We start from the raw sequence: 26,609 nt of genomic DNA, 5'->3' as shown, positions 1-26,609 counted from the left end.
AGAACAATAAGACTTACACCAGGTGGTGGGGATGGTGCAGTGGGGGCCCAGGAGGCTCACACCACATTCAGAAGTCCTGGCTTCAACCCACTTGTGCTCTTTGTCTTGGCAGTTGCCATTCACACCATCCTGTTCACAGGGACCCTTGTTTGAAGTCACAGGTACTGATATCACAGGTATGCACTGACATCACAGGCATGGACACACTGATGTCACAGGCCTGCGCTGACACCACGGGCATGGACTGACGTCATAGGCATGAACCAAGTCACGGGCACACTGACATCATGGGGTACGCACTGAGAGGCTCAGAGGAAGATACAGCCGCTTGTCTCAGTCAGCTCTCAGACAGCCTTTATTTACTTCCTTAACTAATTACGTAAACACACACACGGAGTCTAGACTGTATCCCAGCCCAGTCCCATCTCCTCAGGGATGCTCAGGGCCGTACACAAAGCTGGGCAGAAGCCAGTAAGGGAGAAGGTTTGGGCTTTGTTTTTGTGGACAAAGTAAGTATTTATTTACTTTCTTACTTATTTAGAGGAGCCCCTCGGTGGTGCAAACGGCAAACATGCCAACGTTAGCTGAAAGGTTGGCGATTCGAGTCCACCTAGAGGTTCCTGAGAAGAGAGTCCTGGGGATCTATTTCTGAAAGATCAGAGCCATCAAAAGTCCTGTGGAGCGAGGCTGTACTCTGACACACATGGGGGCGCCGTGAGTTGGCATTGACTCCGCGGTGCCTGCTTTGGTTTTTGGTCTGGTACTTATTTAGAATACATTTTGGAGACTAAGGGCTGGTTCACATTTTGGATCCTCTGATTCCCACCTGGCACTAGGGCAAATCAGTCCTGAATAATCCTGAAAACAGAACGTTCTTGCCCAGATGCAGTGGACCAGTACCAGTTGCTGTTGAGTAGAATGTGAGGCACAGGGACTTATATGTGTATCAGAGTAGAACTGTGCCCATAGGGTTTTCAGTGGGTGATGTTTTGGGAGGAGATGGCCAGGGCTTTCTTCCTAGGTCCATCTGGGTGGACTTCAACCGCCAACCTTTTGTTTAGCAGCCAAGCGCATTAATTGCCTGCACCAGGAGAGATTGTTGGATGCAGTGGCAGGCCCTGGAAGCGAACATATAGCCCTGCAGCATGGGCCTTGTGTCCTGCCCTGGCACACTGCTGTCCTGGGTGAGTCCTGAGCCTTCTGCATTCTCTTTTCAGGAGGAGTGAGCTGAGCTGGAGGCCACACTCCTGGCATGCCACCAAGTTCTGTGATGGCGCCCCCGAGGCGGTAGCCGTTCCGTTCTCCACGGCCGGCACCTGCCCATCCTGGCACACCCGGCACCACGCGAGGTAGGCGCTCTCCCACCCAGGTGGGAAGCTTTCTTGGCATCTCCACCCCCGCATGGCCGCCCGTTCTAGATGATTTTTGTTTTCTTCTGATGAGGAAAAGGCCATCAATGCCCCGTTTCAGATGGAACCGTCTTGATGTCTCAGTGAGCAGGCAGGTTTGTGGCGCTTGAAAACAAGAAAGCTGAAAACACCAGAGGAAGGACTTCTGAGTGTGCTTTCTCTTCTGTGCCCTGTGAGGGACAAGTGGAGAGCCTTGGGGTCCCTTTCTGGCTACACCCCTCTGGGAACACCACGGGGACGCTAGGACGAAAGGCTTGTCAGCCAGGATGTCGGCAGTTCTTAGCCAGGTGGCACGATGTGAATGTACCCCACGTACCTGCAGCCCCTACTCTTCCTGGAGATGTCCCCTCAGGGATGGGATGGCAGCTTTGTGGGTGGGGAGGTATATTTCACCAGCGCTTCCTGGGTTTTTTTTTTCCTGGGTGATTTGTGAAGCATCTGCACCCTTTTCCCTGCCTCCTGAGTGCTGGCGGGAGACACAGGGGACCAGAGAGCTCCTCAGCCACGTCAGGGGTCACGTTGTGGTTTCCTGCTGCATGAGTCATGGGCCGGGGCTGAGCCCACATCCCAGGGTCAGGTGGGCTGACGTCGGGCGAGGCCTGCGGCAGCACCACATGGCTCCCTCCAGTCCCTGGTGCTGCTGACTTGGGACCTCAAGTGGTTCGTGGTGAAATTCCTCACTGGTTTCCTGCCTGGAGGATGAATAGTAGTGTAGCTTTAGGGTGTGTGTGTGTGTGTGATTATGCATGTGAGTGTATGTTAGAGGGTGTGTGCATGTGATATGTTTCAGTGTGTGTGTGCAAACATGTCAGAGTGTGTGCTTGTGTGTTTGTTGTGTGTGTGTTTGAGAGAATGTGTGCCTGTGTGTTTTTTGCTGTGTGTGCATGTGAAATTGTGTTTGAGTGTGTGTGTGTGAGTGTGTTTGAGTGGGAGTGTGTATGCATGGTGTGTTTGTGTTGCATGTGCACGTGAGAGAGTGAGTGTGTGTGCATGGGAGAATGAGAAAGTGTGAGGGTGTGAGACTCGTGTGTGCATGTGTGTTTGTATATGTGTGATGTGTGGACTCATGAGAATGTGTGTGTTTGTGTGAATGTAAGGGGGTGTGTGTGTGTGTGAGAGAGAGAGCATGCCTGTATGTATCTGGAGCAACCGTAACCATCTCAAAACTCATTTTTGTCCAAAATCCATTTTTGGCCTTTAACAAATGACAAGTCTGCTGCACAATCGCAAAGTAAAGTGTGTATGTGATGGAAGGAACTGCATCTCAAATACGATGTCACCTCGTTAAAGCCACGAGGGACAATGTGCTTAGAGTCCACGGTATCCTGAAAACCACAGACCCTCATCTGAGTGGGAAATTTAATGAAGAGTGGGCCTTCGATTTCATTGTCGAATATGATCTCCATTAAGCCCATGTGGCAGTTTCTTTATTAAGGAAGAATAATATTGCCCACATCTGTGTCCACACAGTGCTTAGCGTTCCCTATATCCACTCAGACTTGGGATTGCTTGGAAAAATCACCCCAGGAGTATTGGGGGCAGAGTGGACAGCAAAGTACTTGGTGTTTGGGAACATCTATAAAAACCTAACGGGCCATCCCCCTCCCTCAGATCACTTGGCCAGTTCATTTTCCTGTCTTTGCACTGTTTACATGTTTTTCTTTCTTCTCCTAAAAATCCAAAACCAAACCGACTGCCGACTCATAGCGGCCCTGTAGGGGTAGAACTGCCCAGTAGGGTTTCCAAGGCTGTAATCTTTACAGAAGCAGACTGCCACGTCTTTCTTCCGCGGGGCCACTGGTGGGTTTGAACTGCCAACCTCTCGGATAACAGTCCTTGGCTTAATCACTGCGCCACCAGGGCTCCCAAAGCTATTGTAGCCACAGCTATTTTTTTGTTTCCCTTGAAACCTGAAGGTTCCATCTTTATTGAGCTTTAATGAAACTTTTAACATCTGGATTAAATAGTTTCACCATCCATCGTTATCAGTCTCACATGTAACACCGTTAACATCTCACGGGATAATTCATTGCTTAATTATCCTTTTATAGCTTGGCTTGCTTTAATAAGCCTCGCTTTTTATTTCCTTGTCTTAGATGCCATCCTGATTATGACCTTGTATTACTGACGTTAAGGAATGCTGGTGGAGCAACATTTAAGCCCTTGGCTGCTGACCTGAAGGTTGGCGGTTCAAACCCACCCAGTGGCCCCACGAGAGAAATGACCTGGTGATCTGCTCCTATAAAGATTACAGCCTAGGAAACTCTGTGGGGCAGTTTTACTCTGTCACATGGGGTGGCTGTGAGTCGGAACCGACTCAACGGCACCTAATAACAACATCATAGACGTTAATGTCCCCCTTTTATTACCCTTGTTAAGATTTACTCCATCACCTGAGCACAGCTGCATATGGCTAATAAAGCCTGTCCTTTGGTGGCGCAGTGCTTAAGGGCTCGGCTGCTAACCAAAAGCGTGGAAGTTTGAATCCACCAGCTGTTCTTTGGAAACCCTGTGGGGCAGTTTTACTCTGTCCTGTGGGGTTGCTATGAGTGAGAATCGATATGACAGCAGTGGGTTTGGTTTTTTGGTTTTATATTACCAGTTTAGAAAGGAGCTATTAATACATTACTATGTGGGCTTGGAAAAGTAATGCTATCCCTGAATTTTCTCGTTTAATTTTAAAGCTGTTCCAGTTAGATAGCTTGTTCTGTGTTAATAATCCATACTCAGAGTCGTTTCACACACTAGGCCAGGGGTCAGCCCTTTTTCTCTGTGAAGGACCAGATAGTCTATTTTTGGCTTTGCAGGCCGTGCGGTCACTGTCTCAACTGTTCGCCTCAGCGCCGCAGCACAAAAGCGCCCATGGATGGGCACCACTGTGTACCAATGATGCTTTATTTATAGACATGGAAATTTGGATTTCATATAATTTTCACGTGTCACGAGATACTACTTTTGTTTTTCCCCCAGCCGTTTAAAAATATATAAACCATTTTCGAAGCTTGTGGGCCCTTGGCCAGCCCTGGTTGGCATTGCCTGGTGGAATTTGGCCAGTCAGTGGGCTTAACATGAGAAAATGTGCTCCTAGCATTTATAGTTGCCTTTTTTGTGTAAATTAAAAAGGCATTACTTGGGTAGGACCCAGTCTTTTCAACCCACCCTCAGAAAGCTGCTTTTTAGAACGCGAAGACTTGAATGTGGTGAGGTAGACCCTCAGACCAGGGGCCATCTTGCGAGAAGCGTCCTCTCCTCCTTCTCTCCCTGTCCACATGGGGCCACATGCACATGGCTGTGCTCCCAGGGACCCTGTTGTGGAAAGCGTCCTCTCCGCCCTCTCTCCCTGTCCACATGGGGCCACGTGCACATGGCCGTGCTCCCAGGGACCCTGTTGCGGGAAGCGTCCTCTCCCCTATCTCTCCCTGTCCACGTGGGGTGGCATACACATGGCCGTCCTCCTCCACCTTTGCCCTCTGCTGCTGTGTGGTCCTAAAGCAAACTCTTCTGTGCTGTTTTTGCTCCAGCTCCTCTTCCCATGACCTGTCTGGCACGTGGGAGCAGACGAACCTGCAGCGCACCTCAGACCACTTCAGTTCCCTGGGCAGCGTTGACAGCCTGGACCCCCCCACCCAGCCCTACTCCTCTGGCCGCCTCTCGGCCGCCAAGTCCAGCAGCAGCATCGACCACCTGAGTGGCTCAAACAAGCGGGACTCGGCCTATGGCTCCTTCTCCACCAGCTCCAGCACACCAGACCATACACTGCCCAGGGCCGACGGTTCGTCCACAGAGAACCTCCTCTACAAGGTGGGCCTGTGGGATAGCTGCCGGCCAGGCGGCAGGCAAGGCCAGGTCGGGGGCGAGCTCACTCACGGCCTGGAGGAGAGGCTCAGCTATATGCCCACCGGCCCACACCACGAGAGTGGCAAGAGCCCCAGGCGGGAGGACAGCCCTGAGCCAAAGTTGGCTGCTTGCATGGGAAAGTCCAACTTTGGGCCTGTCTGGTATGTTCCTGACAAGAAGAAGCCTCCCACCTCCCCTCCTCCTCCACCTCCACCTCTGCGTAGCGACAGCTTCGCCGCCACCAAGGGCCATGAGAAGTCTCCAGGCCCCCTGTTCTCAGAGGTGGCTGCCACGCAGGATCTGACCATCCTGTCCCAGGGCCTACCGCCAGCCGAGTGGAGAACAGACCCCACAGAAGCGCCGCGACAGCTGGTCCGGGCTGGGGACAGGAGGTGGCCTGGCAACTGTGGCCACCATGTGGACCTGCCCCTGGATGGTGGCTGGCCCCCCCCAGATGGCCGGGTGGGCGGCTTCCCTGGGACCCCCAGTAGGCTGCAGGCCTCCCTGTCCAGCTGTGATGTGCGTTTTGCCCAGTCCCCCTATGGACACCAGCACCCTCGCCAGTACAGTGATGAGAGCCCCATCCTCCATGAGGGCCCCAGGCCCCCTGCATCACCCAGGGAGCTGTGGCAGTTGGCCCTCCTCAGAGGCCGCCAGGAGTCTCCTGCCGACCACTTCCAGGACAATGGCTTCGCTCCTGTGAGGTGGCTTGGTGCTACAGACCAGAAGGTGGAGGGTGGCGGGCAGAGCCGCTATTATTGCGTGTCCTCCAAGCAGCCCGTCCAGGGGAGTGCTCAGACACCACAGCTCAGCAAGGAGTGTTGGCTGACCGTAGCAGGTGCTGGCGTGGCGCAGGGGGCCCAGGAGTGTCCTTCTACACACCGGATGAGCCCAAAACCACGATGTTACCTACCTCAGTATGGCAAGATGCTAGACCCCAATGAAAGAGAACAGTGGCACCCACTGGATAGAGGTGGGGAGGGCTGGCCCATGGGAACCGAGGAGCCCCCCAGAACCAGCCATGTAGAGAAAGCCAGCCCGAAGAGAACTGCAGACGGCAACTTCCAGTGGGTGGACGGAGAAAGCAGCAAGATCTCGCCTCAGAAGACACCTATGTTGCACTCCTTGACTCAAGAAGGGAAGAAGAGCCAGCCAGGACACCACCAAGATGGCCACCTGAGGCACGACCAAGATTGCGGCCCTGGACACCACCAAGTTGGTGGCCCAGGACACAACCAAGATGATTGCCTGAGGCACCACCAAGATGGCCGCCGCCCAGGGCACCACCAAGATAGTGGCATGGGGAAGCCACTCCCGTTTGACTCCCAGGTAGGAAAGCCAATACGGAGAAGTGACCGCTTTGCCACCACACTGAGGAATGAGATCCAGATGCGGCGAGCCAAGTTGCAGAAGAGCAAGAGTACTGTGACTCTGGCAGGGACAGATGAGCCCAAGGAAGACCCTGGTGGTTGGAGGGTGGAGCTGGGGGCTGTCACTGGTGCTACTCCAGAAGGTTCCTTCACCAGCACCTACAAAGACCACCTGAAGGAGGTCCAAGCCAGGGTCCTGAGGGCCACGTCATTTAAGCGTCGTGACTTGGACCCCAGCCCCGGTGACCATTGCCCAGTGCCACCGGAGCACAGGCCTGGGGACCGTGACGCCTCATCCCTGTACCCCTTGGGTCTGGATGCTGCCCCCCATTTCCTGGAGGGGGACCCGGCCAAGCTGTCCTTGCCTGGAGGGGGCGTGCCCCACATCCTCCGCATTGGGGGCCGGAGACGCTTCACAGCAGAACAGAAGCTGAAGTCGTACTCTGAGCCTGAGAAAATACATGAGGTGGGGCTCTCAGGGAATTACCGTCCTCACCAGGTCCCCAACAGAGTTGAGGACACGGTGGGCACTTTTGCTGACAGGCGGAAGTTTTTTGAGGAGACCAGCAGATCCGCTCATCAGAGGCCGGAGCAGAGACAGGCTCTGTGTGGGTTCCCCAGAGAGAAGCCAGAGCGGCTGCAGACAGCTGGTCATGGGTACGAGGGTACGGAACCTTGGTTCCTGAGGAGGGGGCGCACCACCTCCTTTGGGGAAAACCCCAGCAGTCACAGGAAAGCAGAAAAGGTGGGGAAATTCGAGCCGCCCCAGAGACTTGGGACCTTTGCTGAGTATCAAGCCTCTTGGAAGGAACAACGGGAGCCTCTGGAAGCCAGGAGCTCTGGACGGTATCACTCGGCAGATGACATTCTGGATGTGGGGCTGAACCAGCACGAGAGACCACAATACATGCATGCGAGGTCCAGGTCGTCGCCATCCACGGACCACTATAAAGAGGTGAGCTCCCATCCAGGCAGGGCGAAGCCTGCCCTTGACCACTGCCATCTTTAGGAATGGCAAGGTTGCACCCACAGAGCCTCTGAGTAGTGCAACACTTAGTGCGCTCGGCTGCTAACCAATCAGAGGCTCGGCGATCTACGTCCAAAAAATCAGCCATTGAAAACCCTGTGGAGCACGGTTCTACCCTGACACACATGGGGTCGCCGTGAGTCGAAATTGATGGCAACCGGTTTTTTAGCACACACCCGCAGGGTAATTGCCAGATATCGGTTTCGCGTATATCGAGCTGTTTGAGCATTTACGCTCCCCAACTTTTCTGGCACCAGCTGTGTCGAGTGCACTTGGGGAAAAATCAACACGTTCGGGACCTTCAGAAGTGCTGTGTTTTCACAAACCCACATCCTTAGTTCCCAGCCTTGGAATCCCAGTCTCTTGTTTTACTTGCCCCTAAGTGCTGGCCCCACCTGGATATTAAGCAAAGAACCTGGAAAAATTAGAACAAGAGGCACTTCCCACCCTAAGTGAAAACCAGTCCCAGTTGTTGTCAGGTTGACCCCGACTCGTGGTGACCCCATGCATGTCAGAGTAGAACAGCGCTCAGTTGGGTTTTCAATGGCTGTGACCTTTGGAAATAGATTGCCAGGCCTTTCTTCTGCAGAGCCTCTGGGTGGATTCAAACCTCCAACCTTTTGGTTAGTAGCCAAGCACTTAACTGTTTGCACCACCCAGGGACTCCTCTTAAAGGAAAAGGCGGTGCTTTATTTCAAGATGCCATAATATGGCCACTTTTCAAATACTGATGCTAGTCATTTCATACAGTTTTGTTCCTTTTTCCTAGTCTTTATTTGCAGCTATTTTGAGGGATTGCCCTGGGGCAAAGTGTAATTAAGAGTGCCTAAACTACTGTACTTTTGTGAGAGTTTTGATGGTGAGAGTGTTAACTTTCACCTTTCCGTTAGCCTCCGTTTGCACTGCCTGGGGACTGTATAGGTGTGTCCTAGCTAGCCATTTCTAAAGATGGCTGCAGTCAAGGTTCCGTAGAAAAGTACGCGTTCTTATCCGTACTTCAGAGTTGACATACACAGTCCATCTGTCTCTTCCCTGCCTATTAAGTCGGCATTTGTACGTTTCAAAGGAAACCATTTCTTCTGCAGTGTCAGAGGCAGTCTCTCTCTAACTGAAGCAGTTGTAGATTGAATGCAGCATATTGCAGGTGTCTGTAAGGGAACTCACCCATTAGCCTCCCGGCGCCTGGGCGAGAGGACATGCAGACACAGCAGGGGTTGGCGTCCGCAGTGACGTCCTTGGCTGGTGGACCGCTGGAGTGACCTCTGCGGCTGCCGCACTGGTGGTGAGCAAAGAAACTTCCACACTTTGCCCTAGGGGCCACTGCAAGGAGTTTTTTGTTTTTGTGGCCAGCTGTGGCGCAGTTTTACCAACTTTGTGTAGGAGCTCTGTGCTCTGCCCCGGACAGAAGTGGACACACGAGTTGCTCAGTCCCCTTGTTGAAACCAGCTCCAGAGCTGACCGAGCCGGTCACATGGCCGCGTCAGCACGGGCAGCGGGCAGCGTCACCGGCTCCATGGCCACAAATGAGGGGTTTCATAATAACAGATGTGCTGAAGGCGTGGTGTGATGACTTGGTGCCTCTGTTTGCTGCCTTTTGTAGGAAGTGTCTGTGGAGTCCAGGAGGCAGGCAGAAGACCCCGCGGAGCCCAGAGAACACGGCACCCCTGCCGACCCCGCTCAGGAGGGCGGTTCCACTCTGGGGTAGGTGAAGTGTGCATGTAGGGTGATGGCAGCTATGTCTTGGGGTCGCTTCTTTGTGGTGTGTGAATGAATGCTTGGTTAACAGCCCGATTGTCCGTTTTTGCCCAACACGAAGTGGATGCCAGCCCATGTGACTTGGAGCCAGTCTCCCTAGCCGAGGTGTCCTGGGGTGCTGGGGCAGGGCAGAGCACCAAGAGAAGCTTTCCAAGGGCGACCGGCTTTTTGATGAGTGGGCTTTCTGGGTTCTGAAAATAGCCGGTCTCTTTCCAGTCCAGTGAGATTCTTTATGCCCACATCATGAGAAGGCCAAATGAATACCCTGGAATTAGATGCTTTAGTCAAAACGCCAGACTCCAGGAATGGTGTGACAATCTAGTGTGCAGCTGGGTCACTGGGTCCCTGCCTGAAAATGGAAGTTACCTCCAAAGACTGTTAGTCAGAAAGGAACAGGGCAAAATTGTATCCATTGAACTTGCTCGTCAGTTTACTTTGGAGCTTTAAAGTGGAAATCAAGTCGGTGGGTTCCCCAGAGAGAGGATCAGAGCATCTGAGAAAATCAGAGCATCTGAGAAAACCGGGCCTTCATTTTCAGATGTTAAAAGTGTAGCTGTTTAATTGTGGCAAAGGAGTTTACATTACTTACGCAGTATCGTGGAAACCCTGGTGGTGTAGTGGTAAAGAGCTACGGCGCTAACCAAAAGGCTGGCAGTTAGAATCCCCCAGGCGCTCTTTGGAAACCCTGTGGGGCAGTTCTTCTCTGTCCTGTACGATGTCTATGAGTTGGAATTGACTCAATGGCGGTGGGTGATGGCAGTGGGTACGCAGGATCATCTTGTTCTTCGCGCATGAGGAGGGCAGAGAAGAAATTGTAGATGACTGAAGAGATGTGGTGTGTTGTTTGGTGTGTCAAGTCAGTGCCGACTCATAGCAACCCTGTAAACACTGCCCGGTCCTGCGCCATCCTAGCAATTGTTGTTGTATTTGAGCTCATTGTTGCAGCCACCGTGTCAGTCCATCTCCTTGACGGTCGTCCTCTTTTTTGCTGACCCTCTACTTTACCAAGCATGATGTCCTTCTCCGGGGACTGGTCCTTCCTAATAACATGTCCAAAGTACATGAGACGAAGACTTGCCATCCTTGCCTCTAAGGAGCATTCTGACTGTACTTCTTCCAGGACAGATTTGTTTGTTCTTCTGGCTGTCCGTGGTATATTCAGTATTCTTTGCCAACACCGTAACTCAAAGACATCAATTCTTAGGCTATTTTTTAGAGCAGTTTTAAGTTTACACAAAGTCTGTGCAGAAAGTAAAGAGTTCCCGTATACCTATGCCTCCCTGTACACTGTTTCTCCCATTATTTACCTATTGCATTTGTGTGGTGCGTTTGTTACAATGCATGAAACAACACTGATACAATATTATTAAATTCCATAGTTGACATCAGGGCTCGCTCTGTGTTGTAAGCCCTGTGAATTTTGACAAATGCATAATGCCACGTGTTCACCATTATAGTATCACGCAGAAGAGTTTCAACGCCCTGGGCTCCACCTAGTCATGTCCCCATGACCCCCAGTAGTATAACCTTACTTTACAAGGCCTCACGTACGAATGGAAATGTGTGCACGGTAAGATCACCTATGGCTTATTTTCCTATGGCCTTGAGAGTCTTGTGTAATTGGTGTGTTGTTGAAATTAAACATTAACTTTGAAATTCAAGGTCCTGTTGCACAAATAACTGAGATTTGAGTGTTTGCTTTTCAAGAGCCGTATGTAATGAGGTTTGGTTTCATTTGGCTTTACACGGGGCCCTGTTCACCTTGTAAGACAGTACCCAATCTCTGCGTGGCTAGCAGGGAACAGGGTTGACATTCTCTGTGTGTCTGGGTAGGACGTCAGTGCAATTACTTAGCCATCTTCTCGTCTAAAGCCAAGAACCCGTGGGCAACAAAGGCCGCTGGATAATACACTTACATTGTGGAACAGTGCTGGAGAGGCACAATGAGAGCTTTATGACCGTGGTATCCAAGCAAGGAGCCGGAAGGTACCAGCTTCCACGCACTGTGGGGAAGGGGTGTGTGGTGAGTGGGACACATGGGAGGGGGCGTATGGGGAGGGGCTCTTGGGGTTGTCTGCTCCGCCTCATTTGAGAGCGTTTAAGCCCTTCAGAGGGCCCTCGTGGTGCTTGCTCTCAACAACGTCCTGCTTGGGAACAAAGCTTCTCGGCTGTGAATGGAGCCAGAGGCGGCATGAATAGCTAGAATGTACGTGATGTATTTTTTTTTTTTTTTTTTGGTAAATAGTATTATCACTAGTGAGAGGGCCAAGAGGAGGGGGAAGGGGCCCTGTTTCTTTTATCATGGCGTGCCTCCTAGCAGACTGCCTAAGAAGCTTTCTGTGATTTTCAGCCGTTTTCAGAATTGTTGTATGTGGGTGTTTTTTTAAGTGGCTACACGCAATGAAATTTTAGAATATGAGTGCTGAAATGTCATCAACTTTTTTCCAGAGAACATTTAATTTCCCAAGTATCAGCAAGAAATAGTGTACTTGCAGAATTAAATTTGGGGATAATAGAAACAAATATTTTGAGTAAAGGACTGCCCTGTTTTTAATGCAAGGGGTAACCTGCCAAAAACATCATCTATAATGCAGAGACTTCAAGACACGCAATGTTTGTGTAAGTTTAAAGGAATGTAAGATGTCTGTATAAAGAATATAAATTACTGATTAGATAAGGCATGCATGAGAGTGAAAAATGCCTTTTGTAGTATTCGGTGGGGATAACAGAAGAGAGTTGAGATAGGAACTATTTATTTGTTGGTGGTTCATGTAAGTCAAATGGGGATAAGTTTTTTGTGCAGTTCAAGATCCTGTGTTACACATGCCGTTGTTGTGTACCGTTGTCAATTCTGACTCAAAGTGACCCCCTGTGTCAGAGTAGACCTGCCCCATAAGGTTTCCTAGGCTGTAATGTTTATGGGAGCAGATCGCCAGGTCTTTTCTCCCACGGAGCCGCTGGTGGATTTGAACTGCTGACCTTTCACTTATCAGCTGAGTGCTTTAACCACTGTATCACCAGGGCTCCTCATATTACATACAGAGAGGAAAATAGGAGACAAATAGGAGAGAGATTCTTCCCCCAAAGGAGGCTGACCTTTAGGAAATACGTACATTTTAGAGAAAAGGTTGGGATGCAGGGGCGTGGAGAACATCAGAGCAAGAACCTTCTGATGTCAGTAGTTCAGATCCATGTGATGCTCCTTGGAAACCCTGTGGGGCAGTTCTGGTCTGTCCTATAGAGTCGTTTTGATTCGGAATCGACTCGATGGCAATGGGTTTGTTTGTTTGTTTGTTTGTTTGTTTTGGAAGTGGAAATGGTTTCTTGAAAGCTTTGAAAATCCAAGCAGGCTTTCAGATGACTAGTTTCCCTTGACTCCTTGCGACCCGACTCTTTCCAGGCCTCCCGTGAGGCAGAGCAAGGGTCACTGGACTCTTCAGACTGAAAAGATGGAAGTCAGGAGGAGATAGAATGAAAATATTTAACACCATCGGTGGGATGCGTGTTAGTTTCCTAGGGGCTGCTGTAACAAAATACCACAAGCTGGGTGGCTTCAAACCACAGAAGTTGATTCTCTCGCTGTTCAAGAGGCTGGAAAGGAAATCAGGGCGTCAGCAGGGCTGGTTCCTTTGCAGGGGTTCAGGCGGTGAATCCCTTCCATGCCTGGCTCCAGCGTCTGCTGTCTGCTGCCAGTCCTTGGCATTGCTTGGCTTCAGGCAATGTCACTGCAGCCTCCGCCTCTGCCAGCATGTGGCCTTCTCCTTTGTGCCTGTCCCTAGACTTTCCTCCTTTTATATGGACACTAGTCATTGGATTTATGGTCCACCCTAATCCATTGTGACCTCATTTTAACTTGGTTACTTCTGCAAAGGCCCTGTTTCCAAATAAGGTCACGTTCGCAGGGACCAGGGGTTAGGATTTGAGCACATGCTTTGTGGGGGATATAGTTCAACCCACAACATCATGAATAGGGTGAGAGTCTTGCCCATTAGCTTCTGGAACCTTACAAATTAGAAGCATCCCTCGCAGCTTTTGAAGTTGGTGATTTAGGACAAATTAAAGGATGTACTATAAAAAATTCCTTTTGGAACACTTAGGGAGAATCAGAGCTTTGTGTTGACGAGACATCTGTTAAGTAGGTTTTAGGATTCTCACTGTATTACACATGAGGGTGAAAGGGCAGCTGTGGAAGAAAGACTGGAAAGAAGAAAGGGGCACAGGAGGGAGAAAAGGAAGAATAGCCAGACAGCATGCAGTGAGCAAATGCCATGTGTTCCTGAGTCAAGGAGCCTGAACTGAAAATGAGCAGCATAGGCTGGTAAAGGTTATCTCTGGGTTAGCACCCGTAACACTTTCCCAGGTGGAACCAGGGTCTTACCCAGTTCTGCATTTGAAGTGAGCCCAGAATCAGAGTAAGGCAGCTCGGTTCTAGCGCTGACACTTCCGGGCCAGCTGACTTCTGGGCTGGTCACTTCCTGTCTTGGGGCATGTGTTCCTTGTCCATGAAAATGAGGTGCCACGGTATTTGAAGATGAGCAGGAATGTCCTATGAAGGGGCCTGGCATAGGGCCTGGAACGCCCAGCACCCCTGGGAGCATGAGTTCCCATCTGTCCTTTCTTTCTCTGCCCCCCCTCACTATGTCTTCCCTCTTTCCCCCTATTCCTGCCACCAGAAAGAGACCCTGGGACCATGGCAGGTCAGGAATTGGTCATGAATGGGCCTCATGTGACGGCCTTGGCTGCGTGAAGTTTTGATACCAAGCTGGGTTGTCTTGAAGGGCGGAGTCATCCTGAACAGGGCAGGATGCACCAGGTGATAGGATGGGGGTGAAGTCACAAAGTCTCTTGAGACTTCTGGAGAGGGAGAAAGGATCTGGCTGGAATGGTGTGAAATTGGAAACAAGGCTGTTGATTGGCTGGGACCCAGATGAACTTGGCCCACAGACGCCAAGTTCAGGTTGTCTGGAACATTGTTGAACAAGGTGGTGGTGTTATCAGTTAGGTGTTTTAATATGATCTGGTGGTGTTTGAGGATTTATTCAAGATTGAAGTGACTGCTGGGGTATACCATGCCTCGAATCAAGAGCAAAGAACAGAAATGAAAGTTTTTGGGAAGAAAACACTCTACAGTGGTTGTTTATAAGTTTCTCTTTCCTTTTTTTTTTTTTTTGTTCTTTCTCTCTCCCTTCAGTTGAGAGGAGCGGGTGGGATCGTAGAACTGTTGGAAAACCTAGTGAGAATGGATTTTCAATTTCGGAGCGTTTACAGACTCCCAAAGTCTCTGGAACCCCCGTTGAGTACTCATATAGAACTTGGTGACCCATGTTTCTAAGAGATGAAACCAGTCTGATGGAAATATACTATTTTAGTCACTCTTCTTTTGTGTAAAAGTAATACATGTCTTTTGCAGTAAATTTTTTAAATATTAAGAGGCATACAGAAGACAATTTTAAATTACCCATGAATCCCGTCTAGTATTTGTAAACATTGAGCCACTGTTGGTGTCAAATAGAACCTAGTTGGATGAGGAGAGGAAAGATTTTTTTGGGATAAAACATTCGTGAATTCCAGATACAAGATGTCAATCAGCCTTCGCAGAAATTGGGTTCGCACCCTGGAAGCTGTTTTTTATGGGAGGAGAGAGTAGAAGTTTATCTTTAGAACTGTGGACTTTGAGATGTTCCTGGACTAATAGGAAATGCCCTGTGGACCCCTGGATGGGTAGGACAAGAGCTGGGGAAGGAGGTCAGTTGGGTAGACATCTTTGGAGAGCCATTATTCCATCTACCACAGACAGCTTCCCAGGTGTTTTTTAGACTGTCTTGTTAAACATAAGTAATTTCTCATCAGTTGTGGGGTTTTCCCCCCATGTGCGTACTACATGTGCAGCAGATTTAAAATCAAGGCTTAAAAAAATGGCAGCTACCATTTATCGAACACTTACTGTATGCCAGCTATCTTGCTAGGAGGTTTATATGCATTACCTCGCATAACCCTAAGGCAGACACTCTCATTATCCCTATTTCAGAACAACTTGTCCCTTCTTCTGAAGTACCCTTCTCCCCACTCACCACCTGGATGATTTCTGCTTGTCCTTCAGACTCCGCTCAGGTTCTTGCCTGTACGTGCTGTGGGTATTAAGTGCCCTCCTTTATGATACAGAGGCATTGTGGGCGGTTAAGTACCACTGGTTAAGTACCATGTTGGAATTGTCTCTGCCATGGTAGCTCCAGGAGATCTGGAATCTTACTTTTTCATTTCATTTCATGTACCTAGCATAGTTACTTGCACAAATTAGGTGCACAGTAAATAGATGGATGTATAGATAGACCAAGGCGTGGGTGGCTGGCTGGATGAGTGAGCCGGTGGATGGACCATGGTTAGGCTGATGAGCAGATGTATGGACGGGTGGGTCGGCAGGTGGATGAGAGGGTGGATGGGTGGATGGTACATGGGTGGATTGATGGGTGGGTAAGTGGATGAGTGGATAGAATGGATAGGTGGGCAGATGGATGGATGGGTGGATGCATGGGAGGGTGGACAGTGGGTGGATGGGTGGATAGAAGGGCAGGCAGATGGATGGATAGGTGGGCAGATGGGTGGTTGGGTACCAGCCCTGCATTTTTTGAACGGGTCCTTCTTGCTTGTCATGAACAATAATACTGTGTCGGCACATTCCATGTGCTGACATTTTATTTAAGGGTTTAGTTTATATCATAATAGGTGAAATGGCCTTTACTTATCTTTCTGTGCTGACATAGCATTTAGAATCAAGACACAAATATCTCAAAGAAAATTTGGTAACACGGGCTGGTTTACCAGTAATCCTATTTTAAACCTTGTGAGAAAGCTAAGGCGAAATAAGTTTGATTATTGTTCCTCAGATACGAGTGTCTTCAATGCACAGTGTCCTGGGAGGCTCCTGGGGCTGAGGCTGAAAGGAGGTCCAAGGAGTGGTACGGTGACTGTGGGCGCTGAGAGCGTCCATCGGCTGCGCCTTCTTCCAGCCACTTCCTCCCACCGCTAGGAGCTGCTGCAGAGTGCTCATGGGGCAGGGGGCAGGGGCCGACACACTGGGACTCGTGTATTGTTGGGGTGCATGGACTGGGAGAGGAGTAGCGAGCAACACAAAACCCAGTATTGTTGTCAGTTCTGTCTCCTGGCAACCCCATGTGTGCAGAGTAGACCTCGGCTCCGTAGGGTTTTCAAGGCTGTCACCTTTTCAGAAGTAGATCGCCAGGCCTTTTTTCTGAGGTGCCTCTGGGTGGGTTTGAACTGCCAACCTTTCAACTACTAGTTGAGTGCCTCACCGTTTACCCCACCCTGGGACTCCTTTTTTTCATAGCAACACGTAAGCCTGACTGACAGACACGTGAGGTGCATTTGTTTGGAATCGAACCTGGGTCTCCCGCATGAGGGGTGTCAGTTCTATCACATTACCGCCACAACATGGAATACATGTGAAACTGAGCTCTTTTGGGAAAACTTGCTTTAATATAAAACTAATAAGCAAGCAACACTAACCCCAGGGTCGTCTCAGGTGTGTTTTCCCTGAGAAGTTACTTGGTGTACAGAGGTTAATGGGAGCACTGGTTTTCATTCACAAACCAAGCTTCTTCCAAGTGGATTACAGAATAAGTAACGGAGATTATTCCCCAAGCTCTGGCTCCCATTTGTTGCTTTAGGGAAGACATTCACTTCTCCTGGCCTTCAATTAGCTACGGGCCAATTGAAGCTTTCCATTCCAGACTTCTCTGCTAGGTAATTATAAAGCCGATGCTAGATAGTTCAGGATAACAAGGCAAAACGCAAGCTTGGAATGTTTTAGGACCAATTCCAGCATTCCACGTAGCTTTGTTCCAGCGTAGCGCAGAGCACAGAACATTCTCTTTTGTACACAGAGCACATTCACACACATCATCCCAGGAATGGTCAACGGCAACCGTAGGAAAAAGACTGGGGCAGGGATCTGGCGGGTTTGCTTTTACGTCTTAATTTGTAACTGTGTTTTCCCCCTTATATTTATTTATGCCCACATGGGTTCAGGAAATGCAGACCCAGGGCTTGTGACTGCTGGCTTGTTTACTTGTGGGTTTGGTCTTGTGACTTCACACTGTTCAGATGGAACAGTTTGAAGGCAAAGATTTGAGGGTTACAGGGTGTGGGGCTGGAGAGCAGAAAGAAGACCGGGGAGACAGGGCCACAAGGCACCCCCAGGCTAAAGGAGGGTAGGAGTTACTGAATCAATTAGAATGCCAAATGGAGGAAATATGGACAAAGATGTAACATGGGCATCTAAAGTCCTAGGCAGGGCAGGGAAGCAAAGTCTTATCCAAAAAGCATTTTGGAAAGCAGTTCCTGCCTTCCGACTGGGGTGTGATCCACACAGGCGTAAGTGCATGGTCTCTTTGTCCCCTGTGACTCCATGCCCCGGCCTGGGGACTGCTTCCCTGGGAGGATCGCAGCCCTGTAGAAAGCCACCCCTCTGTTCCTTCACGCCTGCCCATGGTGACTGCACAGGAGCTCACCTTGTAGCTTGGTAACAAGTTGGGAGCCTCCGCAGCTCTTCTCAGATGGAGAGTCTTCTGTAGCTCTTGCTGATTCGAGAGCCTGCCTGGCTCTTTTATCCCCTTGTCTGACTGCTGTCTTCAAAGCCTGCACCCTTGTCGGTTGACCTTGGTTTAGTTGTTGTTGTTTTTAATTGTAAAATATATATAAGAAAACAGTGGCCGTTGCAAGCGTTCTTACATGTATGGTTCAGTGATGATGCAGTTACGTCTGCCATGTTGTGTGACCATCGGCACCACTCGTTCCAGATGTTTAGCCGAGCTTAAACAAAAACTCAGCACCCCCTTCAGCAATAATGTCCCCTTTTCCTCTCCCCCCACGCATTTGTCTGTTCATGGGTTGATGGACGCTTGGGTTGTTTCCACCTATTGGCTATGCAAGTAATGCTGCAATGAACTTTGGCGAACAGGTATCTCTTTGAGTCCCTGTTTTTAAGTCTTCTGTGTGTGCACCCAGGAGTGGAGACCTGGGCTTAGTTTTCACATGTTTGTGTCTTTCTCCTGAAGTCAGTCTGAACACAATGAGATATGCATTTTTTCTTTGAGACTCTCCCAGCCATGCTTCCTTTCTGCTACATTTTGGGTTGATTCCCCCGCACAGAGCGGGCTGAGAGGATATTAACACGTACTGGTGAGGCCAACCAAAAACCAAACCCGTCGCTGTTGAGTTGATTCCAACTCATACGACCCTATAGGACAGAGTAGAACTGCCTCATAGGGCTTCTAAGGAGTGGCTGGTGGATTCAAACAGGGGGTAAATACCACTTAAATTCATGCTATTTCAGTTTGCAGAGTCACTGTTTACAGCAAGCCTCCACCCGCCACTCTTCAAATCATCTTTGCCTTCCTTAAATTCTTGCAGCCTCTTTTGGTTCCTCGTTTATTTAAGGTACATTCCTCTTGACCCTAGAACCAAATTCTAAAATACCGGGTCTTAGATGCTCGTTTACTCTAATGAGACCTAGCCTGGTGCCTTTTGTGATACAGGTTTTGTCGACTTTTCTGCCTTTAATGGGGGAAGTCAAATGTCTTGATTAAACCTATGTGTTTAACCTGTGTTAGAAATATAAATATACGTCACCCATCAATTGTGAATATCCCCTGAGGAAGGTACTCCCTAGAAGAGGTCGTTGTGCCATTCTTGGCAAGGGATGGTGGAGTGAATAAGTATCGTTGCATAAGTGGTTGATATAAGCTGCCGTAAGGCTGAAGGCCGGCTTCGCGCAGCTGAGTGTGTGGAGTGGATGAGGCCATCTCTGGTGACCGATGAAGGCCCTGGCTCTGTTGATGCCTTCCTTCTCTACTTCCTTGCTGCCTAGACCCCTTCAACATCATTCACGTTTAGGAACTTTGGAAAATGGCAGCAAATACAGGCAGTCTCTTTATTCTGGGTGAAGGCAAGGCAGTACCATTGTAGCAGTTTTCCTTTGCTATTTTCTGTTTATGTTGACATTTTATATTGTTATTAGCTGCCATTGAGCTGGCCCCAGACTCATGGCAACCTCATATCATACCCATGGAATGGAACACTGCCTGGTCCTCTGCCATCGCCATGGTGAGCTGTGGATTAGACCATTGTGCTCCTTAGGTTTTTCATTGGCTGATTTTCAGAAGTAGATTGCCAGGCCTTTCTTCCTAGTCTGTCTTAATCTGGATGCTCTCGTGAAACCTGCTCAGCCTCACAGCAACAGGCAAGCCTCCACTGACAGACAGGTGATGGCTAAGTATGAGATGCACTGGCCAGGAGTGGAACCTGAGTCTCCCACATGCAAGGAGAGTGCTGCTACCGAATCACCACCGCCTCATTTTTGCATTAGAACTCTGAAATCGTTGTGCCTAGAAAGGACTGTTGAGGGATCTAAGGCCCACCGAAGCTAAGCTCCCTCCGGAGATAACTGCCAGGACTGGAAATCCCACGTGGTTCTAAGTTTTCCTGCCTTCCCTTGGACTCACAGACCTGGTAGATACACACACATAGGACCACGTTGGCATTGTCTGTCTGTGAGGTTACTTTTCTCTTACATACTTTTCCGCCTTGAAATGTGCTTGTTTTAATCTTCCATTAAAAAAGATAATTTAAAATAGCACTATATTCAGTCACTATGAGTCGAAATCGACTCGACAGCAACGGGTACATGCAGTTACTGTAAACGTTTACTATAAACAGTCGTCTTTAGTCAGAGATGAGTGCGTAGCTGGCTGCCAGAATTCATTTCCCACAGAATCAATGTTTTAAGTGGTTTTTAGGCTCTTGTATCTATTCGTATCAATCTGTTTAAGTTACAAATATTCTGGAGTCCCACACAGTTGAAATGAAAAAGGAAAACTGTACTGTGAGTCCTGGCTTCCTCTTACGCAATATATAATACATTCAAATATTTCCAGATGCATTAAAAAAAAAAAAAAAAACGCTCAAACCAGTTGTGTTGAATTGATGCCGACTCACCGCGACCCTGTAGGACAGGGTAGAAGAGCCCCACAGGGTTTCCAAGGCTGTAATCTTTACGGAAGCAGGCTGCTACACCTTTCTCCCGTGGAGTGTCTGCTGGGTTCGAACTGCTGACCTCTCGGTTAGCAGCCACGCGCTAACCACTGCTCCACCAGTACTCCTTAGATGCGTTTGAAGGCTGCATAAGCCCCAGAAATTCACAGGGAAGCACGTCAGAGCCAGGCGCTGCTTTAGGTCTGCTTCCCGCTCTGGCAGCACCAAGCAGCTCCTCCCCTCCCGCTTCCACTCAGACCTGACCTCCACTCAGACCTGACCGCCAGAATCCAGGTGGAGGAGGACAGAAGTCCAGTGGCAGCACCAAGCAGCTCCTCCCCTCCCGCTTCCACTCAGACCTGACCGCCAGAATCCAGGTGGAGGAGGACAGAAGTCGAGTGGCCCAGCAGTGGCCTGAAAATTCCGTCTCCTTCAGGTTCTCTCAGGCATGCCCCTGGGGACATATCCTTGGGTACACGTGCCTTCTCTTGAGAGTTTAAATTCTGAGGCTTCTGTTTCCATGTTCATGTTGACATTAGTATCAGGATATTCCAGGTAGTCTGCATGACCAGGACCCTTTTGGATAGGGGTGTATCAGTGTCAGTGGTGATAATGTCATTGTCCCTGGCTGGGAGAAGGAGTCCCTGAGTGGCGCACATGGTTAAGTACTTGGGTACTAGCCCAAAGGTCGGTGGTTTGAATCTACCCAGAGGTGCCTGGGGAGAAAGCCCTGGCAATCTCCTGAAAAATCAGCTGCTGAAAACTGTGGAGCACGGTTTTACTCTGACACACACGGGGTCGCCTCATTTAGAACCAGTTCCAGCTGGTTCTTTCTGGGAGCAAAGATGAAGTGCAGGGCTCACACGTAAGTAAAACTCTCTCACTGTACCAGATTCAAAGACATCGGGGTGCGGAAGAAACACGGCTCCGCGTGCCACTGCTGGAAGAACAGGGACGGGTGAAATGACTCCACTATGGTGCTCAGGAAACAATAGTCACTGAGCCCAAGGGAAGTTACAGACGGTGGCTGCAACCTTGTCGGAGCGAGAGTAACAGTTACTGTAAGCAAAGCCACGTCACCTGCACCTGTCCCGTTAAATAAACACTGGCTTTAGAGTTCTGTCTGCATATAACTGGCCAACGTGTTTTGTGTTCGTTAGCCTAAAACCAGAAAAAAAATACCCAGCTACTGAGTCAACTCCGACTCATGGCAACCGCATGTGAGTCAGAGTAGAATGGTGCTGCAGAGGGTTTTCAGTGCCCGATATTTTGTAAGTAGACAGCCAGGCCTTTCTTCCAAGGCGCCTCTGGGTGCATTTGAACCACCAACCATTGGGTTAGTAGCCGAGTGTGGTAACCGTTTGCACCTCTCAGGGACTCCTTTGTAGCCTAAGAGCTATAAAAATAAGGAAATCAGACAAGTTTTGTATTTGGACATATTTAACAATAGAATAAAAAGAAATCTAAGCCACATGTTGTATGATTGCATTTACATGAAACATCCAGAATAGACAAATGCATGGAAACAGGATTAGTGGTTGCCTAGGGCTGGGCGGGGGTGGGGGGGTGGTTGAATGGGCAGTGACTGTTAAGGAGCACAGGGCTTCTTTTTGGGGTGATGGAAATGTTTTGCAGTTAGTGGTGATAGTTGCACAACTTTGTGAATTTACTGAAAACCACTTAACAGTATACTGTAAAAGAGTAAGCTATAGTATGTGGATTATGTTGCAGTTAAAAAAACCTGAGTCAATTTGGGAAATCTACAAGAAATTATTTAAAATGGGTCTGTGCATTACTCAAGTCTAAAAAATACAGCTCCAGCTCAGAGATAACAAACTCTGTAAAAAAAAAACCCAGATAATAAATATTTGAAGCTTTGCAGGCCGTATGGTCTCTGTCACTGCTACTCAGCTCTGCCATTATAGCACAGAAGTAGCCATAGACAACACATAAGTGATTGGGTGTGGCTGTGCATCAATAAAACTTTATTGACAACAGCAGGCGGCAGGCTGCTTTTGGCAGCTTGCCATCCCCTACTCCAGCTCCCACTGCCTTCACCTCCAGAGAACCACACATGCACTTCCTCACTAGGCAGAGATGGAGCTGTGGCTAGCCACAGGTGGGGGCAGAGCAGACAGTGGCCAGAGCCCCCCGGTCCTCCAGCAGTGGTGCAGAGCAGGGGGGGGCCCAGGCAGAGGGAGTACCCAAGGGAGGCTTACAGAGCATCTGTGCCTCAGAGAGGATGGGAGGGAAGGTGGACCTGCAAGTGAGGACCACACAAAAGTCTGGGAGTGAACTCTAGAAACCACTGATGCCTTGTCCAGGGGCAGTGTTCATGCCTACAGGCTGACAACAGCCTGTCATCTTGAGAATGTGCAATATCTGTGCAACGGAAAAGCCACCTGAAATGCTGACACTTGGCTGCTTTTGTTTTTTGCACGTTAATAATTAGTGTTGTTTAACTTTTACAACTTTTTGTTCGGAATATATACAACAAAACATACATCAATTCAACAGTTTCTGCTTGTACAATTCAGTGACATTGATTACATTCTTCAAGCTGTGCAGCCATTCTCACCCTCCTTTTCTGAGTTGTTCCTCTCCCATTGAAATAAACTCACTGTTGCCTAAAGTTCCCATTGAATCTTTGGAGTTGCTGTTGTCAGTTTGATCCCATATACATAGTTCTTCAAAAGAGCCCTATGCTGAAGGCAGGCATTCTTTACTAAGTAAGCTAACTTATTGTTTGGTTTAAACAAGATTTCAGGGGATATTTTTGGTTTAAGTCTTAAAGATTATCTCAGGGCAGTAGTTTCTGAACTTCATCCAGCCTCTATGGCTCCAGAAATTCTGGAGTCCATGAGAACTTTAAATTCTGTTCTTCATTTTCCCCCTTTTGATCAAAGATTTGTCTATAGTAATGGTAGCAGGGCACCATCCAGTTCTTCTGGTTTCATGGCAAAGGAGGCAGTTGTTCATGGAGCCACACATTCCATATCCTCCTCTTAGTCTTGACTCTCCTTGTTGCTCCAGGAAAATAGAGACATATTGTTGAATCATGGATGGCTGATCTGGCCACTTTAAAATACCGCAGATGTCAAGTACTCAAGGAGAAAGTTGTCAGTTATTAAGGAACATGTAATACCAACATTTAGGTCTCTCAGTCTGCTTTTAAAATAAAGGAATTCCTCTATTTATTTTAAGCTCTTAAGCCATTTTCAAAGGTTACATTACAGAGAGGGTTGCATGCTCCAGTGAATGTTGGTGAAAATGAATAGGCGAGACTAGACAAGGGCGAAACAATAAGGAGCAGTAGAGACTGTGGCCAACAGAGAGCACTTGTTACAGCCAGCTGGAGGTGTAGGAGCCCAGTGATATGCAGATTTTCTTAAAGACAAGCCAGAAATAGAGATTTTTACATGAATCTTTCCAAATGTTAAAATGTTGATCAGTAGCCCCAGAGGTTTTTAAACTTTGGCCAAATCAAACATCTCTGGGCTGGGGGAAGTCCATAGGCTACCTGTTTGCATCTGCTGCATTTAAACCTAATTTAGTATGAAATACGAGTCTGTCGGTTTGTCGTACTGTGGGGACTTGCGTGTTGCTGTGATGCTGGAAGCTATGCCACCAGTATTTTAGATACCAGCAGGGTCACCCATGGAGGACAGGTTTCAGCTGAGCTTCCAGACTAAGACAGACTAGGAAGAAGGACCTGGCAGTCTACTTCTGAAGAGCGCTAGCCAGTGAAAACCTTATGAATAGCAGCGGAACATTGTCTGATATAGTGCAGGAAGGTGAGCCCCCCAGGTTGGGAGGGACTCAAAAGATGACTGGGGAAGAGCTGCCTCCTCAAAGTAGAGTCGACCTTAATGACGTGGATGGAGTAAAGCTTTTGGGACCTTCATTTGCTGATGTGGCACGACTCAAAATGAGAAGAAACAGCTGCAAACATCCAGTAATAATCGGAACCCAGAATGTAGGAAGTATGGATCTAGGAAAATTGGAAATCATCAAAAATGAAATGGAACACATAAAGATTGTTATCCTAGGCATTAGTGAACTGAAATGGACTGGTACTGGTTATTTCAAATTGGACAATCATATGGTCTACTGTGCTGGGAATGACAACTTGAAGAGGAATGGTATTGCATTCATCGTCAAAAGCAAACATAGACCCCCCCATGTCCACCAAGCCACATGTTCGAATCCCTCTCCTGACTACTGTCGAGTTGTCTACCAAGGCTGGGTCTCCATGTTTTGTGATTTTAATGATATACTCCCTTGTGTAGCACATGAAACTAAGTAGGATTGTATGTGGTCTTGAGTGGTAGAACCAGGAAGGAGTGAAGGAACTAGATAAAGCTCCTATGGAAGAACAGGGTTATGGGGGAGCAGGCTAGCTTTCTTCTGCATTTGGAAGAATCTGATAAAGATTCCTGAGACTTGAACCCACCAGCCGCTCTGCAGAAGAGAGATGGGGCATTCTGTTCCCATAAAGATTTACAGCCTTGGAAACCCTGTGGGGCAGTTCTTCTCTGTTGTGTAGGGTGGGTATGCGTCAGAATGCCCTCCGTGGCAGTGGGTTGGGTTTGGTTTTTGGTACTGTGTGTTCCCTTGGAGGACAGAAATGGGAATAGGGTGCATTAGAAGGAAGCAGGTGCTGGCCTAACAGAAGGAAGGATTTCGTAGGGACTGGTCGAGTCAGGGGTCAGACCAGAGGTGGAATCTGGGCCACTGCCTGTTTTTTGTAAATAAAGTTTTATTGGCATATAGCCATGCCCATTTGTTTACATATTGCCTGTGGCAGCTTTCCTGCTAAAACGGTAGAGTTGAATAGTTGCGATGCAAACCATATGCCTCATGAAGTCTAAAATATTTACCGTCTGGCTCTTTACAGAAAAAAATTGCTGACCTTTGCATTCAGTTAGGGTGGTACAAACAGTTAATGTGCTTGGCTGGTAACCAAAAGGTTGGAAGCGCACATCTACCCAGAGATGCTTCGGAAGAAAGGCCTGGCAATCTACTTCCAAAAAATCAGCCATTGAAAACCCTACTCTAACACACAAGCCACCATGAGTCGGCATGGACTTGACAGCAACTGGTCTAATGGTTTTGGTTTAGCTCAGAGATGGAAGGAATGGTCTCGAATTAGTGTGCTTCTGGGTCTGGGAACCTGGGGGCGAAGGGCGATCTGTCAGGATGGTTTCAAAGTGGCTCCTTTGTAGGTTTCTATGGTGTTTTTGCTCAGTGATGACCATTTCTCTGCCATTTTGATTTCACTTGTCTCCAGTGTGGTTGTTTTACTCTGGGGAGTTTGCTCAGTCCTCCCAAGTAGGGCTGGCTGTGGCTTGCTCAGTCCTCCCAAGTAGGGCTGGCTGTGGCTTGCTCAGTCCTCCCAAGTAGGGCTGGCTGTGGCTTGCTCAGTCCTCCCAAGTAGGGCTGGCTGTGGCTTGCTCAGTCCTCCCAAGTAGGGCTGGCTGTGGCTTGCTCAGTCCTCCCAAGTAGAGCTGGCTGTGGCTTGCTTAGTCCTCCCAAGTAGGGCTGGCTGTGGCTTGCTCAGTCCTCCCAAGTAGGGCTGGCTGTGGCTTGCTCAGTCCTCCCAAGTAGAGCTGGCTGTGGCTTGCTTAGTCCTCCCAAGTAGGGCTGGCTGTGGCTTGCTCAGTCCTCCCAAGTAGGGCTGGCTGTGGCTTGCTCAGTCCTCCCAAGTAGAGCTGGCTGTGGCTTGCTCAGTCCTCCCAAGTAGGGCTGGCTGTGGCTTGCTCAGTCCTCCCAAGTAGGGCTGGCTGTGGCTTGCTCAGTCCTCCCAAGTAGGGCTGGCTGTGGCTTGCTCAGTCCTCCCAAGTAGGGCTGGCTGTGGCTTGCTCAGTCCTCCCAAGTAGGGCTGGCTGTGGCTTGCTCAGTCCTCCCAAGTAGGGCTGGCTGTGGCATGCTCAGTCCTCCCAAGTAGAGCTGGCTGTGGCTTGCTCAGTCCTCCCAAGTAGGGCTGGCTGTGGCATGCTCAGTCCTCCCAAGTAGGGCTGGCTGTGGCATGCTCAGTCCTCCCAAGTAGGGCTGGCTGTGGCTTGCTCAGTCCTCCCAAGTAGGGCTGGCTGTGGCTTGCTCAGTCCTCCCAAGTAGGGCTGGCTGTGGCTTGCTCAGTCCTCCCAAGTAGGGCTGGCTGTG

At 49.2% G+C, this 26,609-nt stretch overlaps 1 protein-coding gene and 1 long non-coding RNA gene across 19 annotated transcripts in view; one reads left to right on the top strand and one right to left on the bottom strand.

Annotated features, from left to right (window-relative positions):
* Positions 1-26,609, top strand: part of SHROOM2 (shroom family member 2) — a 294,895-nt gene that overhangs the window by 90,812 nt on the left and 177,474 nt on the right. For 9 of the 18 annotated variants that reach the window (XM_049872260.1, XM_049872259.1, XM_049872269.1 and 6 more), the window contains 3 exons: positions 1,218-1,349; positions 4,931-7,571; positions 9,244-9,344. The exons of 5 other annotated variants lie outside the window; for them this stretch is intronic. In XM_049872260.1, the coding sequence (XP_049728217.1) occupies positions 1,218-1,349; positions 4,931-7,571; positions 9,244-9,344 (2,874 nt within the window). 4 more of the 18 variants (XM_049872279.1, XM_049872277.1, XM_049872268.1 and 1 more) reach the window with 3 other exon arrangements.
* Positions 1-26,609, bottom strand: part of LOC126069202 (uncharacterized) — a 150,383-nt gene that overhangs the window by 47,480 nt on the left and 76,294 nt on the right. The window lies entirely within an intron of this gene.

Source organism: Elephas maximus, chromosome X (genome assembly GCF_024166365.1).
Source record: "Elephas maximus indicus isolate mEleMax1 chromosome X, mEleMax1 primary haplotype, whole genome shotgun sequence".
NCBI lineage: Eukaryota > Metazoa > Chordata > Mammalia > Proboscidea > Elephantidae > Elephas > Elephas maximus.
The sequence above is the reverse complement of the archived record's forward strand: the minus strand, read 5'-3'. Positions and strand labels throughout refer to the sequence as shown.